The following is a 19867-nucleotide window of genomic DNA, read 5'->3' as shown; positions in this document are numbered from 1 at the left end:
TCAAGAGTTTGCTTTGCTTCCTGCATTCTGAGTGTTATTTTTACTAAGAAACATTTTGTTTGACCAAAGTGACAATATAAGAGATACGGGAAAAGGGCCCTTGTACTGGAACCTTCACAAAGACTTTTTCCACAGGGTCACACCTACACTGACATTGCTTGTGCTGTCCATTCAGCACTATATCATTTGGGATGATGCTTATGTGATGTGTGTTTAGGCAATAGGATTCTGACCATAATGGGCAAAAAAGCTTTGGCAATTAAATGTTCCCCTCTTAACTGAAAGGAAAGTGGTGAGATCAGACAGATACCTAAAATGATGATACTGTCTAGACCTGTGGTCCCCAACCTTGAACCTCCAGATGTTCTTGGACTTCAACTCCAAGAAATCCTGACCAGCAGAGGTGGTGGTAAAGACTTCTGGGAGTTGTAGTCCAAAAACATCTGGAGGCCCAAGGTTGGGGACCACTGGTGTAGACAAAAAGGTAATTGACCCATATTGCAAGTAAGCTTAGACTTCAGAAAAGGCTAAAGAACAGTTCAGAAAATACATATGTATATATGTATTTACTGTGCTTAGAGAGTACTTAGTAGTCATTTGAGGGTTTCTAGTATATTAAACATCAGTCCTACAAGTTCCATGCCATATTACCATTCTTGCATGGATGCAAGATTGCTTAGAGATACTTAGTACTGATTTGGGAGTTTCTACAGCAAATCCCCTTCATGGATTGCTGCCCTTTCATGGATTGCTGCTTTGTCATGGTGAAGGGGCTTGAGTAATTCCGAGAAGCTATGGGCTATGCCATGCAGGGACACCCAAGGCGGACAGGTCATAGTGGAGAGTTCTGACTAAACGTAATCCACCTGGAGTAGGAAATGGAAATATCACTCCAGTTTTTTTGCCAAGAAAACTCCATGGGCAGAAAAAAAAGGCTAAAAATATGACATTGGAAGAAGAGCCCCTCAGGTTGGAAGGCATCCAACGTGCTACTGAGGAAGAGCAGAGGACAAGTAGCTCCAGAGCTAATGAAGAGGTTGGGCCAAAGCCGAAAGGATGCTCAGCTGCGGATGTGCCTGGAAGTGAATGGAAAGTCCAATGCTGCAAAGAAAAATACTGCATAGCAGCCTGGAATGTAAGATCTATGAACCTTGGTAAGCTGGCTATGGTCAAACAAGAGATGGCAAGAATACTTGTAAACATTGACAGCCTGACATTGAACTAAAATGGATGGGAATGGGTGAATTCAACTCAGACAATTATATCTACTATTGTAAGCAAGAATCCCATAGAAGAAATGGAGTAGTCCTCATTGTAAAAGAATGGGGAAAGCTGTACTGGAATACAATCTTAAAAATGATAGAATGATTTCAATACGAATCCAAGGCAGATGTTTCAACAGGATAATCAAATTTATGCACCAAACACCAATGCCGAAGAGGCTGAAACTGACCAAATCTATGAAGACATACAACACCTTCTAGAAATGACACCAAAGAAAGATGTTCTTCTCATTATAGGAGATTGGAATGCTAAAATAGGGAGTCAAGAGATAAAAGGAACAACAGGTAAGTTTGGCCTTGGAGTTCAAAACGAAGCAGGGCAAAGGCTAATAGAGTCTTGTCAAGAAAACAAGCTGGTCATCACAAACACTCTTTTCCAACAACCAAGAGGCGACTCTACACATGGACATCACCAGATGGGCAGTACTGACATCAGATTGATTATGTTCTCTGCACTCAAAGATGGAGAAGCTCTATAGAGTCAGCAAAAACAAGACCTGGAGCTGATTGTGGCTATGATCCTCAGCTTCTTATAGCAAAACCCAAGCTTAAACTGAAGAACATAGGAAAAATCATTGGGCTAGTTAGATATTGTTGTTGTTGTTAAGTTGTGTCCAGCTCTTCGTGACACCATGGACCAGAGCATGCCAGGCCTGTCTTCCACTGCCTCCCGGAGTTGGGTCAAATTCATGTTGGTAGCTTCGGTAACACTGTCCAACCATCTCATCCTCTGTTGTCTCCTTCTCCTCTTGCCTTCACACTTTCACAACATCAGGGTCTTTTCCAGGGAGTCTTTTCATGAGATGGCCAAAGTATTGGAGCCTCAGCTTCAGGATCTGTCCTTCCAGTGAGCACTCGGGGTTGATTTCCATCATAATGGATAGGTTTGTTCTCCTTCCAGTTCAGGGGAGTCTCCTCCAGCACCAAAATTCAAAAGCATCAATTATTCTGCGGTCAGCCTTCTTTGTGGTCCAGCTCTCACTTCCATACATCGCTACTGGAAAAAACATAGCTTTGACTATGCTGACCTTTGTTGGCAAGGTGATGTCTCTGCTTTTTAAGATGCTGTATAGGTTTGTCATCACTTTCCTCCCAAGAAGCAGGCATCTTTTAATTTTGTGGCTGCTGTCACCATCTGCAGTGATCATGGAGCCCAAAAAGGTAAAATCTGTCCCTGCCTCCATATCTTTCCCTTCTATTTGCCAGGAGGTGATGGGACCAGTGACCATGATCATAGGGTTTTTTTTGATGTTGAGCTTCAGGCCATTTTTTTCCTCTCCTCTTTCACCCTCATTAAGAGGTTCTTTAATTCCTCCTCACTTTCTGCCATCAGAGTGGCATCATGTGCATATCTGAGGTTGCTGATATTTCTTCCGGCAATCTTAATTCCATTTTGGGATTCCTCCGGTCCTGCCTTTTGCATGATATATTCTGCATATAAGTTAAATAAGCAGGGAGACTATATACAGCCTTGTCGTACTCCTTTCCCAATTTTGAACCAATCAGTTGTTCCATATTCAGTTCTAACTCTTGCTTCCTGTCCCACATATAGATTTCTTGGGAGATAGATAAAGTCGTCAGGCACTCCCATTTCTTTAAGGACTTCCCATAGTTTGCTGTGGTCCACACAGTCAAAGGCTTTTGCGTAGTCAATGAAGCAGAAGTAGATATTTTTCTGGAACTCTGGCTTTCTCCATAATCCAGGGCATATTAGCAATTTGGTCTCTAGTTCCTCTGCCCCTTCGGAATCCAGCTTGTACTTCTGGGGGTTCTCGGTCCACATACTGCTGAAGCCTACCTTGGAGGATTTTGAGCATAACCTTGCTAGCATGTGAAATGAGTGCAATTGTACGGTGGTTGGAGCATTCTTTGGCACTGATGTTCTTTGGGATTGGGATGTAGACTGATCTTTTCCAATCCTCTGGTCACTGTTGAGTTTTCCAAACTTGCTGGCATATTGGGTGTAGCACCTTAACAGCGTCATCTTTTAAGATTTTAAATTGTAATTGCATTTTAATTGTTTTGACTTTATTGCATTTTAAATGTTATAAGCCACCCAGAGACCTTTGGGTAGTGTGGGCAGCATATAAGATAAATAAATAAATAAATAGATAGATAGATAGATAGATAGATAGATAGATAGATAGATAGATAGATAGATAGATAGATAGATAGATAGATAGATAGATAGATAGATAGATAGATAGATAGATAGATAGATAGATAGATAGATAGATAGATAGATAGATAGATAGATAGATAGATAGATAGTTTGACTGGAATGCCATCACCTTCACTGGCCTTGCTAGCCATGCTTTCTAAGGCCCACTTGACTTCACTCTCCAGGATGTCTGGCTCAAGGTCAGCAACCACACTATCTGGGCTGTCCGGGACATCCAGATTTTTCTGGTATAATTCCTCTTTGTATTTTTGCCACCTCTTCTTGATGTCTTCTGCTTCTGTGAGGTTCCTACCATTTTCCTCCTTTATCATGTCCATCTTTGCACAAAATGTTCTTTTAATATCTCCAGTTTTCTTGAACAGATCTCTGGTTTTTCCCTTTCTATTATTTTCCTCTATTTCTTTGCACTGTTCATTTAAGAAGGCCCTCTTGTCTCTCCTTACTATTTCTTGGAAGTCTGCATTCCATTTTCTGTAACTTTCCCTATCTCCCTTGCATTTTGTTTCCCTTCTCTGCTTATTTGTAAGGCCTCGTTGGACAGCCACTTTGCTTTCTTGCATTTCCTTTTCTTTGGGATGGTTTTTGTTGCTGCCTCCTGTACAATGTTATGAGCCTCCATCCAAGGGGGGGGGAAATCCAAATTCCATGTTAAAATAATACATTTCATTAGGGCTGTTTGGACAGAGATAAAGAGTTGACATTCATCTCTGCATAGGAAATCATAGGAGTACAACTTGTGTTACAATCAGTTATACATAGGTCGCTGTGTGATGGGTTTAGGAAAGCAGGGAAGTACTCCAATCTTGCCTGGGAGGGGGGAAGTTAATGGCCAACTGTAAAATGCCAGCTGTGCATTTACTTAAATGATTCTTCCCCCACTTACCTGTTTTAGCCTTTGCCTCTAGGGAAGTTCAAGCTTTTTTCAATAAGTGGCTCTCTTTCAGCATTTGGTAAAGGTAAAGGTTTGAGTTCAACTAGTTCAATGTTCTATGTACAGCTCCTTTGGGTCACTTCTAATGCACCTCGTTTACATTAATTTAGGCACAGGTGAGCTGTACCACAGTCTGTGTCCAACAACTTTGTAGAGGTTCCGAAACACCACAAGCAGATCACTGCAAAGACTGATGATCAAGAAACATGTTTTCATCTTGGCAAGACTCACCCTTTCCTTTTGTAGCCAAATGGAAAAAAATACCAATTCTTTTTTAAAAAAAGAAATAAATCCTTCATTAAAACATCTAATTGTGGATGAATATGAATGACCTTGGTTTTCCACTTAGAGGTTTTACAGAATATTAGGATGACAATTTTTGTGAAGTGAATGAAATTCACTTTTCATCCATTCTCACAAATTGGTTTTCATGGGGGGGGTTCACTCAGAAAGTTCTTAACGAGACAAGCATTATCAATTTTATTCTTTATGGATTTTTACAATCCATTGGGACTTATGAAGGAGTTTACAAGCTGCTGCATGGACTGAATATAAGCCAGCAAAAATTAACCAATGTCATGTCCATTGATCTCAGTGGGGAGGAATGAAGCACGAAGTCACTCATCGGGTTTTGAATGCTGAGTATTCTTATTTTTATAGATTTCCTCAGTCAAATCAAAATGAATAGATTTTGTGTTAGAACATCACTGTTCTGGGGGAAAGGACAACAATTTTTTTGCTTGTAAATTTTTTATTAAGTTTCAACAATAAAGGTAAAAAGAAAGGTATGATTATAAAGGTCTCAAATAAAATTCTGTATGTTTTCATACAATTATATATCTTTAGTGCAGAACCTACAGTGATAGGTGCAACTGTAACATATTTGAGGGATTCCACCCATTGTCCATGAAAATACCCCCAGCAAAGGAGATCCTACAATCTCCCAAGGGAGTTTGCTTCACTGTACAGCACCTTTTATCCTTAAGAAAGATTATCTTGATGTTTAATTTAAAAAAATATTTCTTTCAAATTTCCACACAGTGATCTAGTTCTGCCCTGTAGAGCAGCAAAAATCATGCTTCATATGATAAGATATATTTGCAGATAGCTGTCATGCTTTCCCTTATTTTTTCAGGTTAAACATAGGCAACTGTTTTAAATTCATAAGTTTTATTTTCCAGGCCCTTTACTATCCTGGCCAACCTCCTTTGAATGTTTCTTCTTAAAAGTTTTATGCCCCAAACTTGGCATAGTACTGAAGATACTTCCTGGCCAGGACAGAATAGAGAAAGAACTATTATTGTTCCTAATCTGAATATTATGCTTCTGTTAATGCAGCCAAAGATTATATTCCTGTTTGTAGGAGCCACATTACACCTCTGGCTCACATTCAAATTGCAAGTTAACTGAGACATCGTGATTCATCTTTCTATAAACTTACGCCAAGTTAGGATTCACATATTCTGTCTTTACACCTTTGATTTATTCAATGCATCCTCCATGAGCGTTGTCTCCAACGCATTTTTGGTATCACCTGGCAGGACAAAGTTTCAAATAGAGTAGTCCTAGATCGAGCTGGAATTTTTACCATGTATACATTACTGAAACAGTGACGTCTACATTGGCTTGGGCATGTTGTGAGAATGGCTGATGGTCAGATTTCAAAAGATCTCCTGTATGGAGAGTTAGTGCAGGGAAATCGCCTCAGAGGGAGACCACAGCTGCGATACAAGGATATCAGCAAGCAGGATCTGAAGGCCTTGGGAATGGACCTCAACAGATGGGAAACCCTGACATCTGAGCGTTCAATCTGGAGGCAGGCATTGCATCACGGCCTCTCCCAATTTGAAGAGACCCTTATCCAGCAGGCTGAGGTGAAGAGGAAGTCACAAAAGCAGCAAAAGCAGGGAGCTGGACAGGGGTCAGACTGGATTTATCTTCAGTGTGGAAGAGATTGTCACTCTCGAATTGGCCTCCTCAGCCACAATAGGCACTGTTCCAAGTCCTCCATACAGAGCACGTTACCATAGTCTCTTGAGATTGAAGGATGCCTCCAGTCTTGTAATAATCTGTTCTAAAATTTTATCCATTGTAACCCTCAAGCCAACCAGTACATAGCTTTCCAAGATAGGCACAAGATTTACTCATCTCCCATCTTCCAAAATCTACCTGTTCGCCAAAAAATCTTTTTAAAAACCCAGTGTCTCTTAATAACACCTGAAACAGAATGAACTCACAACATTTTGCTGTGTGAGGCAGGCCAGCAAACGGTGCTCTCACCATGTCAGAATTCATCTTTCTCAAAACCAGCTGATTTGCTGTGGCATAAAAGGCAGAAAATCTTACAAGCACTCTCATCAAAAACAATTGGCAATAGTTCCTAATTTGCTTCCTAAAATTCCAGAATTAGTAATTTTGGACACATGTCATCTCACTTGCAAATTTCTAGGAACTGACACCTAATTTTTGAGCTTTACTTTTCGGTACACCCCAAAAAACCACAACACTCTCTTTATTCACATCAGAATGCTGCACAATTTAAAACTATGGATTTATATGAAATATAGGTATAATTAAAAACAAATTAAAAGATAATTATATTATTTTTAACAGAACCAGCAATGCTGACAAATAAGTATAATAAAAAATACTGGCTACTGGCAAAAGAAGCAAGCTGGTTAGCCTCCACAGTGGACCAAACAGCAAGACAAATGCCAATGCAGTCACCCTCTTAGTGTCAGGACTGGGGCCTTGCTGGAACCCAGCAATCTTAGTGCAGGCAGGATCGTTCCCATCTCTCTGGGAAGAACTGCTCTAAGGATTGTAAGTCCCTGCAGCTGTTGATCAGCTCTTCAGGAGTGCCACCTGGGGAAGCTAAGGACTGGACTATATAAGAACAGGCCTTCCCCACAGACGTTTGCCTCAGCAATGAAGGTCTCTGGCTGTGTTGTTCTTGTTCCTGCCTTTGCCTGTTGATTTCTGCCTTGCCTGTCCTGCATCCCCAGCCACGATTTGCATCATCCTTCCACCTGGCTGCTGTTGGGACTCAAAACCCCAGCTGGTTGGTCTCTGCTTGGGCTGTGGGGCTGGTTCTACCTTGTTCCTGTGGTCTTGCTCTAGACTGGGTCCTGGTGCCTCTTCTACTGAATGCTGACACTTAAATGTCTAACCTGGTTCAGTGTACTGTATGTATATAGACTAGACAATTCTGAATTTTTAATCCATTTGGTCTGTTTGATCATTTTATGTACTATAAGAGGTGTTATGATCCTCTCTAAAAAATATTTGTGTCATAACATACAATATAGGATAACTGATTCTGGGCAAGTATAACCCCTGAAAGACAATGCTTCAGTTCTAATTCTGACAGACTTCTTGCTAGTTCCTGATTCTTAGCAGTTTTGAAGAATCAGCAAAGATATGGTTCTGATTAAAGAATATTGGGAAAAAAAACTCTGTAAAAGTTCAGTTTATGCCCAGAGCAGGAATGGGGACTCTCCCGTTCCTGAAATGTTGGTGTAAGGTGTCCCTTCCGCCCACTCCATGATCTACTTCTATGCAGAACTGGTAAGGATGAATGTTTTTCAAAATGCTGTTGACCAGAAACAGATATGTAACAATATTATGCAGCATATGCAACTGAGTATCCTTGAGCAAATTTTAGACAAAGCAAAAGATAGACCCCCATGCTCTTTCTCTCTCTTGTGGCAAGGGGTTTTCATGAGAGTTGCGTGGCCATCTTTTTCCACAAGACAGAAAATTATACAGGCAAGGAACATAGTGGAACCTTGAACAAATAAAGATACCACCTTCGGGTATCGACATAATCATACAGAAGTATGCCATGGGAGTTCAAATGTACTACCATAGGCCTGCTTGGAGCCTCTATTGGAGGCCTTTGAGAAATGCAAACATCCAAGTTGAGCCCTTACTTAAGTGTTCTCAGTACCCTGACAGTTCCCATGGAAACATGAGCCATCCCTTCTTATTCTGTTGTCAGAAGAATATATAATTGTTTGGAAGCTATAGCTTGCTTTCTATCTAGTACTGCTCATCTGTACACCAAAATTTCAGTTCTTTGTTACTTGACAAATTAGGCACTGGTCACTCTGGTTTCCAACTGGGCCAAAAGGCCATCCTGTCCATTTCCGGTCTAAGATGCTCTGCTATCTCAGGCAAAAGAGAAAATAGAATACCTAATCACCTGTTGAAGCAAACTAGACTGACAGTTATTTCTACTTCAACAGTGGCAAAGTGATATGATCTTCCACTGCATCTGAGTGCAGCAGGCTGGCTTGGGGGCAGTAAACGGAGCTGTCTTCTCCAACAGAGGAGAGTGACCACGGAGCTGATGCTGCTGACCTAAGATCCTTCATCTAAAACAGTTATCTCATTGTGCCCAATGACAGTCAGCCCACCCCAGTTACTTACTTGAAGAAAACCCCATAATAGCACACCCACTCCCTAGGAGGAAGCAAGCTGGACAACTGAGATTGCTGCACAACTAGTAGTTCCAGATAAGTACAATATAGTTTAACTAGGAGAGCAAGGACACTTCCCGTACCTCAAGTTCTGAATATTCCATCGACTTTGCTATACATTTTGCTTCTTGGGAGATGAGAAAATTAATTCACAAATGACATGAGAACTTTTGTACTCTCTAGAATGACTGGAACTGACCATTGAACAGAAGGGTAAGCAACTGTGACTGTCCAGATACAATTTGCTTATAAACCCCATCAACCCTAATGACTACAACTAGTGATGCAAGATTTTGGGGGTGTAGTTTAAAAACTGTGGGAAGGTCACAGCTGCCCTGCTTTAGAATGCTATGACCTGACTGAAAACAGAGGTCTATTTACTTGGGAAAGAGGCTTCAAGATATTTTCCATCAGTGATTCTATATTGTGTTCCCTTCAACTTCCAGGCTCGGGGGGGGGGGAACTACCCTCTGCCCCAAAGGACAAGATGTAATTCACAGGCCACTGCTAGACTAGACCAGGCATTGGTAATTTATAGGGAACAAACACTGAACTGCTTAAAAATGTTGAAATGCTTAAAGAATTGCAGCTCTGGAAATGTGAAATGTGATCATAACATGGAGTTTTGAACATCAATGCTTTGGCTGTTAGAGATTACTTTAGGGCAAGTAGATGTAACCTTGAAAAAGATGGCTTTGAGTTGTCACCAAAAAAAGTAACCTTCTAAGTAGCAATATACTGAATATCCATTAGAGGTCACTGCAGAGTAATTAACAAACTGATACAGTCCCATTCATTTTTCTAAAGACACGAAAGTAAACTGTTTTTCCTATTATGTTTTCTTGTCATGCAAATATCAATGTTAACTGAGTAGAGCCACAGCAAAAATCATTTATTTTTCTAAGGAAAAAGAAAAAAAATAGATGTTTCTTGTTTTCTTAATCAGCAAACTTCCTCTAATCTAGCAAAGGCTATGGAACTTCATATTGGTCTTGTGACTAATGAAATCGTCAAGTGTAACAGACAAAACATAAATAAACAAAGTCACGTATAAACATCCTATCCCTATAATTAGGAGAGCGTTGTTGTCATGTGTCCTCAAGTCAGAGTCAACTTATAGCAACCCTAATAGGGCTTTCAAGGTAAGTGAAAAATCACCAATTCACAAGGTAAGTGGGATATTTAAGGAGTGGCTTTATCAGTTCCACAATTCCAGTGAGTTTCCATGATCCACTGGAGATTCAAACCCTGTTTTCCAGAACCCTAGTTCTTTGCTCTATCCACCACACCACAATGGGTATCCTAGGCTAGTGTAACATGGGCTTAAGCTGATTGTCTATGGCAGTGGTTCCCACCCTTTGGTAAACCAGGTATTCTTGGACTGCAATTCCTAGAAGCCTTCACCACCAGCTGTGCTGGCCCAGGTTTCTGGGAGTTGCAGTACAAGAACACCTGGTTTACCCAAGATTAGGAACCACTGTTCTAGAACATTCTGAATAGAAAATTGTTCTGCCAGGCAACCATGTTGGCTTGCCTTTTCTCTGAAATAACCTGACGAGAGAGAGAGAGAGACTTTGTTAAATATTAAAACTCACCTATTTACATATATATGACTGCTTTAATATAATTAAATAATTACATTAAAGTGCCTCTGTGTTTAAATACAGAGGCACGGTTATGCCGAGAAGCTGAACTATGAAAAAAACAGTAATAGATGTTAGAGAAGTTTTTCTTTCAGTTTACAACTTTCAGAAACGAAAGTATAGATGCTACTTTTTTCTCCTTAGCTGTAAACTTGATTTTGTAGTTTCTTCCTTCTCCCTCAGTAACTCAGTTGCTTTTTTCTGCCAGTAACATGGTATCACCTGTGTAACTTAATTGAATTTATTTATTAGGGTCGGGTGACCAGCTCATAAAACATATTTATGGCTAAAATATACAAAATGCAGTTTAAAAATGTACAATCAGTTCATAAAACATATGTGGTTAAAATATAAAATATGCAATTTAAAAAGTGTACAGCCACTTCATAAAACATATTATATGGTTAAAATATATAAATGTAATTTAAAAAGTGTGCAACAAATACTTGTGTACTGGTTGTAAAATATGGGGAGAATCAATTGCAGCATTTTTATAGCTATCCTTTGAATCATTGGATCGTGTTTGGACAGGGTCTTTGGGTTACAGGGAGTCCTTCCTACATATTTGTAAAAATCTGTAAATATTTCTTCCCTTTGGCTGGGACCAGAACATTTCTTTACACTCGACAATAAACCACCCTCATGCTAAAACCAGTCAACCTGTGAACACAGGAGACTATAAGGGAGCGCTGTATCATTGCGGCTGCACAAATTTTTGTAGCAGAGCATGTAATAAGGGAGTCTTGATCGGTAAGAAGTAGTTTGATGTAAAATTCATCAGGTCTCCCTGGATATCTGAGAATGATTGGGCTCAGGAGGTTGGCACGTAGATCTCTATAGAAACTACAGTACAGTATGATATAACCTACAGTTTCCACTTGGCCATCATTATATGGACACAGGCAATCAGAGATGTGTATATGTTGAAATCTTCTCTCCATGAGCTTAGAGGGTAAAACATTAAGTCTCGCTAACGTGAACTTAATTATTGATATTTCTTCCACTAATTTGCAGTTCTACTTCAACCAAATGTGATCCAGTTTTCTGTATGATACACATTTCTGTATGATAAGCACACACTAATGAACAGATTTAAAATACTAGAAATCATCTTTCTCCTCCATAGTCTATCCTAACACCAGGCTCTTGTTCAGAATATAGATTATACATTAGGACAATCAAATTGTGTGACACAAGGATACCCTGGATTGCCAGAAAGGCAACTAGGTATAAGATCAAATCAAGCTTGAACTTACTCTAGAAGCAAAAACAACTAAACAGAAACTACTGTACTTTGGGCATTTGTTGTTGTTAAGTCGTGTCTGACTCTTTGTGACCCAATGAACCAGAGCACGCCAGGCTCTCCTGTCTTCCACTGCCTCCCGGAGTTGGGTCAAATTCATGTTGGTAGCTTCAGTGACACTGTCCAACTATCTCATCCTCTATCGTCCCCTACTCCTCTTGCCTTCACACTTTCCCAACATCAGGGTCTTTTCCAGGGAGTCTTCTCTTCTCGTGAGATGGCCAAAGTATTGGAGCCTCAGTTTCAGGATCTGCCCTTCCAGTGAGCACTCAGTGTTGATTTCCTTCAAAATGGATAGGTTTGTTCTCCTTGCAGTCCAGGGGACTCCCAAGAGCCTCCTCCAGCATCACAATTATAAAGCATCAACTCTTCAGTGGCCAGCCTTCTTTATGGTCCAAGCTCTCACTTCCATACATCACTACTGGAAAAACCATAGCTTTGACTATGCAGACCTTTGTTGGCAAGGTGATGTCTCTGCGTTTTAAGATGCTGTCTAGGTTTGTCATCACTTTCCTCCCAAGAAGCAGGCGTCTTTTAATTTTGTGGCTGCTGTCCCCATCTGCAGGGATCATGGAGCCCAAGAAAGTAAAATCTGTCACTTTGAGCATACCAGGAGAAAATAAGACTTACTGGAAAAGAGAATAATGCTGGGAAAAGTTGAAAGCAGAGGCAAGAGAGGAAAACGAAACTTGACAGGGACTAATTAAACAGAAGAAAGACAGAGCCTTTTGTCTGCAGGACATGAATACAACTCTTAATGTATTTGCGAAGGCTTTCACAGCTGGGATCTAATGGTTGTGGGTTTTTCGGGCTCTTTGGCCATGTTCTGAAGGTGGTTCTTCCGGATGTTTCACCAGTCTCTATGGCCGGCATCTTCAGAGGACTGGAGTAGGAACTCTGTCCATAGAGTTCCTACTCCAGTCCTCTGAAAATTTTGGCCAGAAAGATTGCTGAAATGTCAGGAAGAACAACCTTCAGAACACGGCCAAAGAGCCCGAAAAACCCACAACAACCACAATTCTTAATGCCAGGGCTTTCTGGAGGATTGCCATACATGGGCAACCTGATGGCACATAACAGCTACTGCATGTTGAGTCAACGACAGACAACGGGAATCAACCAGGAACCGGCATAACTGCAGACGGACCACGAAGAGCAATGAAAATCACAAGCTGGAAAGACCAAACATGGGGGCGACGCCATATAGACGCTCAAACGTTTTTATTTTACAGCCCAGCAGCCCCCGGCGGGTGACTGGAAATTGCACACACGGGCGCCCTGGCACCCTTGATCACCGCCCAGGGACCAAGCACCACAGGTGGGAGCACACGCCCTCCTCTCTCCTACAGGCTTCCCGGCGGCCCAAACGTTTCCGGTTCACCTCGCTGTATATCCGGGGTTTCCTCAACTTTACCGGAAGCGTGGAGGTAAGTGGCGGTAGAGATCCTCTCGGAGCCTTCGCTTGTCCGGGGGGTTGCAGGAAGGCGAGGTTTGGTGGGTCCCCTTTCGCGTGACGCTTCCGGCGCTGCTCTTCTTTCCCCGCAGGGCCCAGCCCGATGTACGAGGCGGCGCCGGGACGCTCTCTCCGGCCTCGGCTCTCCACCCGCGCCGCCCTCCTCCACGAGGTGAGCGGGCGACGAGGAGGCGGGCGGGCGGTGTGTGTGGGGGTCCCTTCTCTCTTCCGCCCGCGCTCTTGGGAACCTCGTTTACCTTCCCTTGACAGTTTGCGGTTATCTCGAGCATTTTGAGACCCCGGGGGGGGGGGGAAATGCCGTGCGAGAGGCGGCTGCGGTCCCCCCTGGCTTTTCTCCCACCCGCCCCGAGGCGTGTCTCCGCCGGTCGTGTGGATAAGAGACGGGGGGGGGGAATGTTCGTCCCGTCTTTCCTCAGAGGAGCTCCTCCTGCCTGTTTCTTATTCTCACACCCACTTCGTGAGATGCCTCAGGCTGATAGAGATGCACTGGTTCAAGGTCACCCAGTAAACTTCATGGGCAGGTGGGAATTTCAAATAGGGCTTAGCCCATTCTCGTCCCAACAGTCTCTCCAGTAAAGTTCATGACGGCAGCTATCGTGTGCGTGTGTGCGCACAGCTTAGGACACTTAAGTTTCTCTTCTGTCCTGATCCCTGAAAGGAAGGAATGACCTTGTCCCTGTGAGGTTAAAGTCAGGAGCAAGGGAGCCTTTAACATAAACATAATTTCAAAGAAATATAGGCCAAATCAGGACTGTGTAAGTTGCATAATGGACCTTATAAGGGGGCTTGTGAAGAATTGTTTCCAGTCTGTGGCCCCCTTGAGATGTACCCAGTGGCCGTATGGCCCCATTGAGAATGGCTGATGTATGATATCCCGAATTCATGGGAGGAAAGGCAGGATACAAACCTCACCACCTGACAGATTGCCTGCTTCCTGCTTTGATGATTGTTGCAGGGCAGGAAGAAGGGGAGTGGGCATCAGTGTTGTAGTTGAAAGAAGGAAGGGGCAGCTTGCCATGTTTCAGATGTTGTTGGACTACAACATCTATCATCCTTTCCCCGGTGTGTGCATTTTTGTGTGTGTTTTGTGTTGCAATCTACTTTGGAATGCTTTGTGAAAGGTAGAATATACATTTGAATACTGGGAGGTTACTGTGAAGTGAATATACATGGTCCTTGGAGCCTTTTTCCTGCTGGCAAAGATAGAAATACAGTTTTAGATGTACTGGTATCGGATTTTTCCAGTCAGTTGATGGGCATACTTGCAGCAGTGTTTCAGCACTGATGTTTTTTGATGTCTCCTGCCCCCCCCCCCAGGCACATTCTACAGCACAATCTCATGTCTGTCTATTCAGAAATGAACCCTGTTCTTTACTCCTAAATAAATTGTTGTATCATTTTCTAGCTTGCCTTTTTCCTACAGGGGTCTTAATTTTAAATTCTCCATTCATGTAGAAAAATGCCTTTTAAATTCTCTTAACTCAACTAGTATAATTCTGATCAATATTTTCTCTATCTTCTGGTGAAAATTCTTCCGGATTGAAGGATGTGTCAATTAATGTGTGAAAGTTATAATTGCAAGAAACAATAGCAATTGTGCTGGTACAGTTGAGCCTGAGAAAGCCCTCAAAGCTTGTTGACTGAGCTTGCTAGGCATGGCATTCTGTCATGACCTGGCTAGAATTGTGTCTGGAGAAACACTTCTTCCCTGTTTCTACTCTAAGAGAAAGCTTAGGTCTTTGATCCCTCCCGCCTCCTTATTTCCCTGTATAAGATGACCCTCAAGTTTTAATCTAAATATATTAGACAAAAGTATCATCTTATATACAAAAATATGGTAAATAGTTAATATTTGCCATTTATAATTTGTCTGCTTAAAATGCTAAAAAATAATAGAAGAAATCCTCAGGAATAGATGCTTTCAGCATTGTTAAAAACCTTCATTTGAAAATCTGTTATTATTTTGAGCATTTAAGTTCTTCTGCTGAGGCTTCTGTATGCAGCTTAGTACTGTATACCAATTCACTGTTTAATACATGTTAACAGTCTAAGAATGACAGTTCATCTGTTCTGTAATATCTAAAAGAATGGTTTTTGGCCCTTCAAAAAAAGATAGTCATGTGGTCCTTGTACACAATCCAAAGACAAGGTAGAGTGATACTTTTATTAAAACACTAAAATATCAAAAACGGAAGCTAGTTTTCATGTGGATATATTCTGTTTTTTAGTAGTCTAATAATGGTATTGCCCAACCATGTCTTTGGATTGTAGGATTTTTGTTACCTCTTGGACACAGTTCTGCAAGGATGGGGAAATTTATCAGTTGCTGGGGCCTGCGCATTCAAGCATTTGTTGTAGTACACAATCATTCACTGTACTATATAGTTCCATTTAAAATCTGACTGCTTCACACTGAAACTGTAGTAATCAAGGGAGTGGCAGCCCCCAAACCAGTGTGTAGTACTTAAGCATCAGCAGGGAAACAACACACCTTTAAAGGTGCATATCAGCTTTAGTTTTCCCCAGAGACTCTAAGATGTGGGAGCGGGTGGAATGATCAGAAGACTAAGGAACAACAGTACAGCCTGCTGAAATCTTACCTGAGCATTTTCTGATGGTTAGTACTGACTGCAGAGTTAGTATGGCCTGACATACAGTGGATATAAAAAGTTTACACCCCTATTAAAATGTTTTTTGTTTTTACTTCTCTCCACCCAAAACATTTCAGTTAAATGTTCAACTGAGTTGTACAGTTCATAGGTCTCATTAAAGGTCGAAAAAGTTCTGAAATGATTTATCTTTGTCTCATTTTTTTACATCACAGACACTAGACATTTTGACAGGGGTATGTAAACTTTTTATATCCACTGTAATAAGGATGCTGAATGAGTTTGGCCTGCTCTGGCATATACTTAAAGTTTCAAGCCCCATGATGGAATTATTCTATTTCCAGCTAGCAAAAAGTAGTGGATTTCAATCACCTTTAGATGCTACATTTGTTTTTTCAATTATTTATAAATATTGAAATTGTAAAAATAAAAAATACTCTTATTGAAGGAATTGCTTTGAACTGTAACTGAATAGTGTTTAATTCTGTACTAAGTAAGCATGCATTGTAAGCATCCTTCAGTCTCAAGAGACTGTGGTAACGTGCTCTGAATAGAGGTCTTGGAACAGCGTCTAGTGTGGCTGAGAAGGCCAGTTCGAGAGTGACAATCCTTTCCACACTGAAGACAAATACAAACTGTCCCCTGTCCAGCTCCCTGATTTTGCTGGTTTCGGGATTGCCTCTTTGCCTTGGCCTGCTGGACAAGTGTCTTCAAACTGGAAGAGGCCATGATGCACCGCCTGCTTCCAGGCAGTTGTTAAAGAATATAGACTAAGACAGGCAAGATCCAGGTTCAGATCCATGCTGTTCACTGATTTTAAGCGCTGGTTGAACTGCTAAGCATATTATTGGAACATAAATGCCAGTGAAATGAGAAGGACTTGACATCCAAGTAAAGTGCAAAATTGATTGGTAATTCTTCTAAACTGCAGAATTTCACAAGCCATTCAAGAATGATAAATCTGTACTCTTTTATTACTAGACACCAAAATGTCAGCACCATCAATGAAGGAAAGGAAGGCTTGCTGGGAGGCCCGGGATGAGTACTGGAAGTGCTTAGATGAAAACTTGGAAGACACAACTAAGTGTGAAACATGTAAGGGTACTTTTGAGAAAACATGCCCACAGCAATGGGTAAGTAACACTAACATGGTATTCAACGAAATATTAATTCTTAATTTAGAATCCCATTTCTTTTCATGGAGTGTGATGGTTCTGCAGGGAGAGGCGTCCACACTTCCTCCTGCTGATCTCTGTCTTGTGATTGTGCAGGCTGGAGATCTTCATTTGCACAGGGGAGCAGTGGCTTCCCCCTTGTGCAGGTGGCAGCCAGAAAGAAACCGTGCATGTAAGGTACTGTTCTGCATGAGGCCCAAATGAACAGCATACTGGGCCAAGCAATTGAAATAGAGGCAAAGGGGTAAAATAGACTTGTCTTTCTGTCTCTACCACTACTAATACAGTGGGGTCTTGACTTGAGAACTTAATCCATATTGGAAGGCGGTTCTCAAGTCAAAAAGTTCTCAGGTCAAATCTGCATTTCCCATAGGAATGCATTGAAAACCATTTGATCCGTATCTGCTCTTTTCTGTCCATAGAAACTAATGGGAAGCTGCTATTCTGCCTTCGACCACTAGAGGGGGATATTTTGTTTCTTTTTTTCTTAGGTCCAGAAAGGTTCAGGGAAGGCAGGGAAAATACAGTCCAGGCAGTACAGTACCAGGCAGTCTGAAGACTGTCTCCCAATCCACTCTCTAAACACTGGGAGAAGTGAGGAAGCAGACAGGCACCCTTTTCACTGGCCAACAGTTAACTGAAAGTTCAAATTTTGCACTTTCCCTGCCTCCCACGTGGGTTTTTTTCAGTTCTTAACTCAAATCTAAGTATGTAAGTCAAGTCAATATTTTCCTATGAGAGCGGTTCTTAAGTCAAAATGTTCTTAACTCAAGCCGTTCTTAAGTCAAGACCCCACTGTACTGTTAATTATAAAAAAACTTGTATGTTAAAGATGAACAAATTATTATAGCATAAGCTTTCCCAGGCTATGCCAACTATATTAAATTCATGAATACAGAGTGGGGAGAACAAAATTGTAAACAGTGAGTCAGAGGGAAATTGATTACAGAAAGTACTGACAAGTGACAATTATTCAGTGGCCATTCATAGAACAGTTGTTGCTGGTATCTCAAACATCCTGGCATTATATGTCCATTGAAAAATATATTATGCTGTGCAGCGACATTCCCTCTATTCAGCCCCATTGGGTGGGACGCAGCCTCCCTCCCACTCTGGGTTCTGCGACTCCCTCCCTCCTGCACCGGGTTCTGTCATGACTAGATCAATTGCCGTGGGTATGCGAAGGAGAAGGAGCCCTGCATAGAGGCAGGTAGTCATGTAGGCAGGCGTGTACCTTAGAGGGAACCTTGCTGGAAAGCTTTTGTCCTGATGCAGGCCTCTGGAGACAGAATTGTACCTCTTGATGAATAGAAAGTTATGACATATCCCTATCCCTCTTACTTTACAGCGAGAAGACACAAGAACTCTCTTCTTGTGTAAGTGAGAAGACCTTCACCAAAGGTGTTGTGATGCCATGACTTAGCTGAGATCAGCATTTCCAAGTAGTTGAACATGTTTGCAGTGATAAAATCTGAGAGAGCCAGTGTGGTTTAGTGGTTAGTGTTTTGGACTCGAAGATGATTCTCAGTGGGTAACCCCAGGCCAGTTACTGCACTTCATTACAACTTAACCTCTTAGGATTGTCGGGAGGAGGAAGGAAGAGGCACGCAAGCTGCCTTGAGTTCATTGGAAGAAATGCAGGATGTAAATCTAACAAACATAAATGTCATATATAGTTCATATTTTTGTTGGTGTGCTAGAATTTTTTTATGCCTGCTTTGTTATTTAATAGGAATCTTGTTCAAAACAGGTTAAATACTTCAACAGAAGAAGAGAGTATCTGAAATACAAAGCACTGTTGGAAACCAAAGGATTTGAACCTTTAGCGCCAAACAAGTCGTAGGTACCCATCGACTGTTGGAAAGACATTAATTGCAAAGATGTTTGCAGAAGAACAGTATCAATGGCGATACTTAAAGTACTGATTATCAGTAAATAAGTCCAATGGCCTAAAAAATTATATGAGGAGCTATGTTTGTTTTTTCGGCCTTGGTCTGAAAGTTCCAGCTCACCTCATCATGTGAAGTACATGGTGAAGGGAAGGGACCCCCATGCAACAATCATGACGGAAAGGCTGCAACCACCAATAAAGTGTGAATAGTATGTGGTATCCCTCTCCATAGCATCTTATGAATTCATCACTATATTCTTCTTTTATACATAGTTTCCTCTCCATTCATAGGGTTTTCACATATTGATTTTCCTTTCTGACATGCAGGTAAGATAAGCATTCTTTCTTTATATCGGAGCATTGCACAATTTAAAATTATGGACATATATGAAATATACGTAAAATTAATAACAAAATAAAATAAGATAATTAGACTGGTTTTTTACAAGAAGTGGGCTACTTCAATAGCTTTGTCTTGGCCATTTGCTAGATTTTCTATTGTACCCATAGTGGGGCATAAATTGCATGCACCTAAGTGTTGCACTGACTGAATTTTTCCACAGTCAGAATCTTTATCCTATATCCAAGTAGCCCTCTTACTTGATCAAGAAAAGGCAGGTATTGCCTATTGTGCAGTTCTGAGAGAGAATGAAGGAGTATGTAAACCTAGGCTGGCCTAACTACTAATGAATAGTTCTTTTTGGTAGTGCTTTTCATTTTTGCTGACACACCTATGTGCATACAATGTGGAGGGATTCTTTGTACTGTGAATATGAAAGTACATAATTTAAAAATATGAAATCTTTCAAACTGAAGCCAGGCAATCATTAATACAGTGGTGCCTCGCATAACGAGCGCACCGTTTAACGACGAATCCACATAGCGATCTATTTTT

The 19867-nt window shown here is 41.3% G+C and overlaps 1 protein-coding gene across 2 annotated transcripts; it reads left to right on the top strand.

Annotated features, from left to right (window-relative positions):
• The first annotated feature begins 13164 nt into the window (after positions 1–13164).
• On the top strand, positions 13165–19191 carry COA6 (cytochrome c oxidase assembly factor 6). Of its 2 annotated transcripts, none has more exons than XM_020786932.3 (3): positions 13165–13250; positions 16888–17039; positions 18832–19191. In XM_020786932.3, the coding sequence occupies exons 2-3, from the start codon at positions 16896–16898 to the stop codon at positions 18922–18924; spliced, it is 237 nt and encodes a 78-aa protein (XP_020642591.3). In that variant the 5' UTR covers positions 13165–13250; positions 16888–16895; the 3' UTR covers positions 18925–19191. The 2 variants fall into 2 exon arrangements, with proteins under 2 accessions (XP_020642591.3, XP_078239275.1); XM_078383149.1 differs by lacking the exon at positions 13165–13250 and adding an exon at positions 13315–13448.
• The last annotated feature ends 676 nt before the right edge of the window (positions 19192–19867 follow it).

The sequence above is a fragment of the Pogona vitticeps genome, chromosome 1 (genome assembly GCF_051106095.1).
Source record: "Pogona vitticeps strain Pit_001003342236 chromosome 1, PviZW2.1, whole genome shotgun sequence".
Classification (NCBI taxonomy): Eukaryota; Metazoa; Chordata; class Lepidosauria; order Squamata; family Agamidae; genus Pogona; species Pogona vitticeps.
The sequence above is the reverse complement of the archived record's forward strand: the minus strand, read 5'-3'. Positions and strand labels throughout refer to the sequence as shown.

What these genes read in the sequence shown, in the direction of transcription:
- COA6 (XM_020786932.3), top strand. Translation starts at nt 16,896, where the DNA reads ATGTCAGCACCATCAATGAAGGAAAGGAAGGCTTGCTGGGAGGCCCGG. An exon ending in AAACATGCCCACAGCAATGG is followed by an intron (nt 17,040 to 18,831) that starts GTAAGTAACACT and finishes TGTTCAAAACAG; the next exon opens with GTTAAATACTTCAACAGAAG.